At 51.8% G+C, this 8,688-nt stretch overlaps 1 protein-coding gene across 1 annotated transcript in view; it reads right to left on the bottom strand.

Moving 5' to 3' along the window:
* Positions 1-536: 536 nt before the first annotated feature.
* LOC144480480 (ras GTPase-activating-like protein IQGAP1) overlaps positions 537-8,688 on the bottom strand; it is a 52,916-nt gene continuing 44,764 nt past the window's right edge. Inside the window, 3 exon segments of the mRNA XM_078199962.1 lie at positions 537-3,234; positions 4,587-4,695; positions 7,328-7,450. Of these exon segments, the coding sequence (XP_078056088.1) occupies positions 3,121-3,234; positions 4,587-4,695; positions 7,328-7,450 (346 nt within the window). The 3' untranslated portion in view covers positions 537-3,120.

Below are 8,688 nucleotides of genomic sequence, written 5' to 3'. Positions count from 1 at the left end.
GGGAGTGTTTGATGGGGGACAGTGTAGAGGGAGCTTTACTCTGTATCTAACCCCGTGCTGTACCTGTCCTGGGAGTGTTTGATGGGGGACAGTGTAGAGGGAGCATTACTCTGTATCTAACCCCGTGCTGTACCTGTCCTGGGAGTGTTTGATGGGGGACAGTGTAGAGGGAGCTTTACTCTGTATCTAACCCCGTGCTGTACCTGTCCTGGGAATGTTTGATGGGGGACAGTGTAGAGGGAGCATTACTCTGTATCTAACCCCGTGCTGTACCTGTCCTGGGAGTGTTTGATGGGGGACAGTGTAGAGGGAGCTGATTAATTATGAGCAGGGAAATCTGAGACTTTCGGAGTTGCACAGGTTTGAGGATGCAGGGAAGAGCGGGTTCGAAGAGGAAACAATGGCTTTTTACAATGTGGAGAGGATGGAGGGAGAGTGTGGAGTGTGTAATTCAGGGGGGGATTTAGGAATTAAAAGGATGCGAGAGAGGCAATCGTCTGAGTATAAATAATAGTCAATTCATGGGTCAAGAATCATACAATAAAAAGAGTTAAAAACTCCATCTTTATTTTCTTCTTCCAACTGTTGGTTCTACAAATACAATTTAATTTTAAAAGCATCGGTGTGGCCAATAATTTAGCCAATTACAGCAGTACATGATTGCTTTTTCTGTACAGTTCTGTGGTGAATATTTGCCAAGTTGGCTGTTCTCCCGACTCGCTCTAACACTGAACCTCTCTCAATCCTTGGCACCATTTCATCAGCCAGAGTGGAGGGAGCAAATCCAGCTGAAGACAAGCGAAGACCTTCCATCGCGAAGATCCAGGATACCCGACTCCGTTTCAATTGAACAGTCTGTGGCAGTTGAGTGTCTCTGGGAGATGATTTTAACGTCAATCACCCCCCCCACCCCACAAAATCAGGAAGCAGAACTTGGAGCAATGCTGCCTGTCCGAATTTACAAACCAACGCAGACCCAATATTGGGTGGCGGGTGAATGCAGCATTCCTCCTGGATCCCCCCCCCCCCCACTCAGGAAAAGCTCAGTTAACACGAACCCCTGACATGGGGGACCAGAAATGTGAGCCGTGAACCCCAACTCAGAGACTGACAGAGGTTTTTAGAAAATTCAGACACAGGAAGACGTGGGAAATGTCTACAACGATGCAAGCTTGGCCGGAGAGAGGAGTGGGAACTCAGAGCGAGAGAGAGGAACTGGCGTTTACTGCTCCGATACCCCTTATCATTTGCAGAAGTTGAGAGTGGCATCACCGTGGAACGCTGCAATGCCACGGAGAGACATGGGCACCAGGGCAATAAACGGAAGGGAGGCAGTGGGGGAAAGTCCAGTGTTGGGGAGCCAACAGCATCTGAAATCGGGAACCTGAACACAAAGGCTGCAATGAGAGGAAACAGTCACTGTATTTACTCACTCCCACTGGATTAACAGTTAGCGCTGCCGCCTCACAGCGCCAGGGACACGGGTTCCATTCCCGGCTTGGGTCACTGTCTGTGTGGAGTCTGCACCTTCTCCCCGTGTCTGCGTGGGTTTCCTCCGGGTGCTCCGGTTTCCTCCCACACTCCAAAGATGTGCGGGTTAGGTGGATTAGCCGTGCTAAATTGCCCCGGGATGCGGAGGTTAGAGGGAATAGCAGGGTAATTATGTGGGGTGACGGGGATGGGGCCTGGGGTGGGATTGTGGTCGGTGCAGACTGAATGGGCCGAATGGCCTCCTTCTGCACTGTAGGGATTCTACAAACTGTCCTCGGTGCTTCCGAGTCTTTGAGCTAGGGATCCCCGAGAAGTTTGGAGATGCTTGGGTGGTGACAGGGGACACACACATTCACACTGAGCACTGTGTATACTCTGCATTGATCAGGTCCCTGGAAAGACAATACTTCCCCCCCCGCCCCCCAGCCAATACAATTGCTGCTCTCATGAAAAACTTATTCACAAGGGCCCAGACTGACGGAGACAAAGGATTCGACACTGTTGGGGGCTGAATTGAAAAGCAACCTCAATTAACTGAAGACTTAGCCAGCTAATCTCTGTTTTGGTTCAGAGCTTTGCAAAAACGCATTATCCCACTCACAGCCATTGAATTGCCGTCTAATAGGTTGGCAGTGAAGTGTTCTATCTTTTTTATAATTTATTTATGGGATGTGGGCGTCGCTGGCTGGGCCAGCATTTATTGCCCATCCCTAATTGCCCCTTGAGAAGGCGGTGGGTGAGCCGCCTTCTTGAACCCTGCTGCAGTCCACATGGTGTAGGTACACCCACAGTGCTGTTAGGGAGGGAATTCCAGGATTTTGACCCAGCCACAGCGAAGGAACGGCCGATATGTTTCCAAGTCAGGATGGTGAGTGACTCGGAGGGGAATCTCCAGCTGGTGGTGTTCCCATGTATCTGCTGCCCTGGTCCTTTCTAGATGATGGAGGTCACTGGTTTAGACGGTGTTGTTGAAGGAGCCTTGGTGAATTGCCGCAGTGCATCTTGTAGATGGTACACACGGCTGCCACTGAGTGCTGGTGGTGGAGGGACGTGAATGTTTGTGGATGGGGTGCCAGTCAAGCGGGGCTGCTTTGTCCTATGTAACACAGAGTATCAGCCAATACTGCTGTCTGTCGCACAACTTAATAATGATCGGAAGCAAGGCCTTACGAAACAGTGCAGAAAAACACAAGATCCTGATTGAAGGGTACAAAAGATTCCTGGTGGGGAGCGGGTGTGGGGAGGAAAGGCACAGAATTTTTTGTACAGAAATAAGAGACACAACAAAGGGACAGAAGTAATTGAGATAAAAATAAGAGGTTGTGTTTTTAACGTTAACGCCCCCTGAAGCAGTACACAGAGAACTACTGATGCATAAGATACCAAGTCTATAAACGTTTCAGCAATATAATACGACATATAGAATTGCACGCCCATTCCAATGACCCCACTTTGCCCCGAAGGGTGCTGATTCGCTGTTGAAAGGTGCCCAGTTCTGATTGGTGCAGTGCCGAAACAAAAAGGGAGACATACAAGCATGGCAGCCCCTCATTGGTACTTTGTCGAGTCAGGTGACTCCGGTGTTGGGCTCTTTGCCCCAGGTACGGGGGGGGGGGGGGGAGAGAGCCACTACTTCCCGTAGAACTTCTTGTTCAGAAGGAAGATCAGCAAGTTGACGTTAACCTTTGCTTTATCGAACAACTTCATGACAGCAACACCTTCGTACTGGAGCTGGAGGAGGTCCTAAAACAAGGAGAGAGAGGGAGAGAGAGAGAGAGAGAGACACATGTCCCCCGTTAGCACAAACCTGGCATTAGCCGCTCGCATTCACAGAGGGCCGAGAGAATTCACCGCAGTCCGAATCACAACCCAGCGCCGCTTGCTCATGCTGACAGGCAGCTGGCAGAGAATCAAACTCCTCTCAGATATCCATCATGCTCTAACGGCACATCCAGTCATCTGGGCCGGCCCGGTGACACAGTGGTTAACACTGCTTCCTCACAGCGCCAGGGACCCGGGTTCGATTCCCGGCTTGGGTCACTGTCTGTGTGGAGTCTGCACGTTCTCCCCGTGTCTGCGTGGGTTTCCTCTGGGTGCTCCGGTTTCCTCCCACAGTCCAAAGATGTGTGGGTTAGGTGCATTGGCCATGCTAAATTGCCCCTTGGTGTCAGGGGGACGAGAAGGGTAAATATGTGGCATTAGGGGGATAGGGCCTGGGTGGGATTGGTGTCAGTGCAGACTCGATGAGCCAAATGACCTCCTTCTGCGCTGGAGGGATTCTATCATCTCATAAGAACAATAGCCACTGGGGTGATGTATTGGAGATTGATTTGTATCCCCACGAGAGTCAGCACCTTCAGGAACTGTATCCCAGTGAGAGTCAGCACCTTCAGGAACTGTATCCCAGTGAGAGTCGGCACCTTCAGGAACTGTGTCCCAGTGAGAGTCAGCACCTTCAGGAACTGTATCCCAGTGAGAGTCAGCACCTTCAGGAACTGTATCCCAGTGAGAGTCAGCACCTTCAGGAACTGTATCCCAGTGAGAGTCAGCACCTTCAGGAACTGTCCCCCAGTGAGAGTCAGCACCTTCAGGAACTGTCCCCCAGTGAGAGTCAGCATCTTCAGGAACTGTATCCCAGTGAGAGTCTGCATCTTTAGGACAGATAAGTGAAAGGGAATGATGACAACTCCCATTTATATTGTATCTTTAGTGTATTGAAATAAAACAAGGTGCTTTACAGGAGGGTTATCAAACAAAATGTGACACTGAGCTACAGAAAGGGAAATTATGACTGGCGACCAATAAGTTTTAAGGGACATTTTGAGGACAAGAGAGTGATGTGGAGAGGCTTGCGGAGAAAGTTCCAGCGCTTGGGGCCCAGGCAGCTGGTGGCAGGCCTGTCCGTACCGGAGTGGTTAAAATGCGAGATCCGCAAGAGACAAGACTTGGGGGGACACAGATATCTCTCAGGAGGCTGTGTGGCTGGTGGAGATCACAGAGATTCAAGGCGACAGAAGGATCTGAAAGCAAGGCTTCACTTTGAGGTGTTGCTGGGCCAGGAGCCAAGGTGTAGCCAGCCTCGGGGAAGCTCTTACCTGGTAGTGCAGCATAAAGGTCTCCATCTGGACTCCCATAAACTTTGCCTTCACTTCAAAGTCACCCACCTCTTCTGTTGGGCAGATGTCAAAGATAACATTTTTAAACCTGAAAAAAAGAATGAGGCCCGTTTAATTAAACAACTGGACATGGAACAGGAACAGGAACAGAACAAGTCTGAGGGGGCTCGAGGGACCCTCCGACTGCCCGTACTCCGGCTTAGCACCCTCACCTCCGATTCACAAGCCGTCCATTGAGAAGCTGCTGTACGGTTTACGCTGACCCTTCATTGCACTGCCGAGGGAGTGCTGCTCAGCCAGAGCTGCTCTCAGCTCGACAAGCGCTTAAACTGAGGCCCTGTCTCTCTTATCCGGGTGGCTGAGGTGGTTGGGTAAAGATCCCACGGCGGTGTTTGATTTGGTGCGGCACGGTGGCAAAAAGCACTGCTGCCTCACAGCGCCAGGGACCCGGGTTCGATTCCCGGCTTGGGTCACTGTTTGTGCGGAGTCTACACATTCTCCCCGTTTCTGCGTGGGTTTCCTCCGAGTGCTCCGGTTTCTTCCCACGGTCTGAAAGATGTGCAGGTTAGGTGGATTGGCCGTGCTAAATTGCCCCTTCGTGTCAGGGGGGCTAGCTAGGGTAAATGCATGGGGTTATGGGGATCGGGCCTGGGTGGGATGGTGGTCGGTGCAGACTCGATGGGCCGAATGGCCTCTTTCTGCACTGTAGGGATTCTACAAATCCATGAAAAGGGAAAGATGTGTTTTCTCAAACAGACACCAAAGACATTTATTTGTGTATCATCTTAGCTGCAGTTATTGGAATCCTGCTCTGTGCAAACTGACTGCCGCAGGGCTTGTGGGAATTGGGATCTCTCTCCCTTTCCCTTATTCTTTCATGGGATGCTGGCTGGGCCGGAAACTGGCCTCCACCTCCATGGGGTGTGGAGGTGGGGGTTCAATTGAAGCTTCCAAGACTGAAATCAACATAGTTTTTCTTGGGTATTAAGGGACATGGGGCCAAGGCGAGTAAATTGGGTTGAGGTACAGACCATCCATGAATGGTGGAGCAGGCTCAAGGGGCTGAATGGCCTCCTGTTCCTGCATGAAGTCGGCTGGCCTTCAAAGTAACCCCATGGGTGGGAAACACGCCGGCGTGTCGGAAGAAATTGAAATTTTTTTGTCGTTTGGCGGCATGGTAGCACAGTGGTTAGCACTGCTGCTTCACAGCTCCAGGGACCTGGGTTCGATTCCCGGCTTGGGTCACTGTCTGTGTGGAGTTTGCACATTCTCCTCGTGTCTGCGTGGGTTTCCTCCGGGTGCTCCGGTTTCCTCCCACAGTCCAAAGATGTGCGGGTTAGGTTGATTGGCCATGCTAAAAAATCGTCCCTTAGTGTCCTGAGATGCGCAGGTTAGAGGGATTAGTGGGTTAAAATATGTAGGGATATGGGGGTAGGGCCTGGGTGGGATTGTGGTCGGTGCAGACTCGATGGGCCGAATGACCTCTTTCTGTACTGTAGGGATTCTATGAATTCTATGAATTAAAGTATTCAATTGGGGAGAGGGAAGAAACCCAGAGAGGTCGCAGGTCACAGGGTCAGAGTGCCAAGGGTGAACTGAGTGAGACCAGAGTCGGGAAAGTTGCTGATGGAAGTGCCCTTGGCAGGCGGGAAGGGTTCAGGTTAATTTTCCAGCTGTCTTTCCCCTTTAGGGTATTTTCTTATTCATTCGTGGGACATGGGCGTCGCTGACCGGACAGCTTTTATTGCCCATCCCTCGTCACCCTTCAACTTCGTGTCTTGCTTGGCCATTTCAGAGGGCATTTAAGAATCAACCACATTGCTGTGGCTCAGGAGTCACATCGGCTTTTTGAGATTATTTATTAGTGTCACAAGTAAGACTTACATTAACGCTGCAATGAAGTTACTGTGAAAATCCCCGAGTCGCCACACTCCGGTGCCTGTTCGGGTAGGCTGAGGGAGAATTTAGCACGGCCAATGCACCCTAACCAGCACGTCTTTCAGAGGAAACCGGAGCACCCAGAGGAAACCCACGCAGACACGGGGAGAACGTGCAGACTCCGCACAGACAGTGACCCAAGCCGGGAATCGAACCCAGGTCCCTGGCGCTGTGAGGCAGCAGTGCTAACCCACTGTGCCACCAGACCGGGTAAGTCAGACCGGGTAAGAACAACAGATATTCCTTCCCGAAAGGACATTAGTGAACCAGATGGGTTTTTCCGACAATCGATAATGGTTTCATGGTCATCAGTAGATCCTTAATTTCGGATACTGTTATTGAATTCAAATTCCACCATCTGCTGTAACGGAACCCGACTCCCCAGGATATTAGCTGTGTTTCTGGATTAATAGTCTAGTGCTAATACCGCGAGGCCACATCCTCCCCGTGGATGGAGATGGTGTTGGGATAAGTGTCTAACCTGATGGCCAAGCTCGATGGACCAGCCGCGTCCTGCCCCGTTAACATTGCTCCTTCCAGCCTCTCCGTACCGCGCTCCCAACTCCACAAACACAGCTGATTTTCTGCCCTCACCTTTCACACCCTTCCTTAGGCCCATCACTTTTATCCCAGCCTTTCTGCTTTCTAGCCCCTCACCCCACAGCACTCGAATCTCTTGGAGCCACTTTAATAACCTTCATTGCCCTCAATGTGGGAAACTCCAAGCCCCCTCTTTGCAAACCCCAGTTCCCTGCTGGGTTTCTGTAATTTCTGTCACTCACTGGTTGCTGTTGAGGTCCTCGATTTCCAACAGGACCCCCTTCTCGTGCAGTCGGGCTGCGGTGTAGCGCTGTGAAACCTGTTTGCTTTTCTTTCCCTTTACATCTCCTGGCTTCTTCGAAACCCTGTAAAAAGTATCAAAGCACAGGACTGAAATGGAACATCTCACATCACTAACACAACGCAACAGACCCCCCCATCCACATCCGTCTGACACTTTGGTAGGATAGGGAATCGAGGGGATAAGGCGGGAAGTGGGAGTTGTGGATAATCACAACAGATCAGTCATGATCTCATTGAATGGCAGAGCAGACTCGATGGGCCGAATGGCCTACTTCTGCTCTAATGGTTTTAAGCTTCAAATGAGGAGCCTTTGGACAGGGATACGGTGACTTATTCTTGGCTATTCTCAGATATTCACGGCGTGGTGGCACGGTGGTTAGCACTGCTGCCTCACAGCACCAGGGACCCGGGTTCGATTCCCGGCTTGGGTCACTGTCTGTGTGGAGTTTGCACCTTCTCCTCGTGTCTGCGTGGGTTTCCTCCGGGTGCTCCGGTTTCCTCCCACAGTCCAAAGATGTGCAGGTTAGGTGCATTGGCTATGCTAAATTGCCCCTTACTGTCCTGGGTGCGTAGGTTAGAGGGATTAGTGGGATAAATACATGGGGTTACGGGGATAGGGCCTGGGTGGGATTGTTGTCGGCGCAGACTCGATGGGCCGAATGGCCTCCTTCTGCACTGCAGGATTCTATGATTCTAGGCACGGTGGCACAGTGGTTAGCACCACTGCCTCACAGCGCCTGGGACCTGGGTTCGATTCCCGGCTTGGGTGACCGTCTGTGCGGAGTCTGTATGTTCTCCCCGTGTCTGCGTGGGTTTCCTCCGGGTGCTCCGGTTTCCTCCCACAGTCCAAAAATGTGCAGGTTGGGTGGATTGGCCGTGCTAAATTACCCCTTAGTGTCAGGGGGACTAGCTCGGGTAAATAGGTGGGGTTTCGGGGATAGGGCCTGGGTGGGATTGTTCTTGGTGCACTACCGGGATTCTATGAATATTCACCCCCAGATCAGCCGGGGTTTTTGACCTCATTTTGGGTGAAGTGGAGATGTGTCAGGTGAGATTCTCCAGCCTCCCAGCCGTGTGTTTCCCGCTGCCGGGAGGTGGCGCGCTGTTTGCTCGTGGCGGGATTCCCTGGTCCCATCGGCGTCAATGGGAATTCCTATCAACGTCACCCCACGCTGGCCGGAAACCTGGGGCGGGGGGGGGGGGGGGGCGCGCTGCCGGCAGGACCGGAGAATCCCGTTGGCGTGAACGGTCGGAGAATTCCGACTGATAGGTTATAATACTCAACGTCTGACAACTGTGT

Source organism: Mustelus asterias, chromosome 29 (assembly GCF_964213995.1).
Source record: "Mustelus asterias chromosome 29, sMusAst1.hap1.1, whole genome shotgun sequence".
In the NCBI taxonomy this organism is placed as follows: domain Eukaryota; kingdom Metazoa; phylum Chordata; class Chondrichthyes; order Carcharhiniformes; family Triakidae; genus Mustelus; species Mustelus asterias.
The sequence above is the reverse complement of the archived record's forward strand: the minus strand, read 5'-3'. Positions and strand labels throughout refer to the sequence as shown.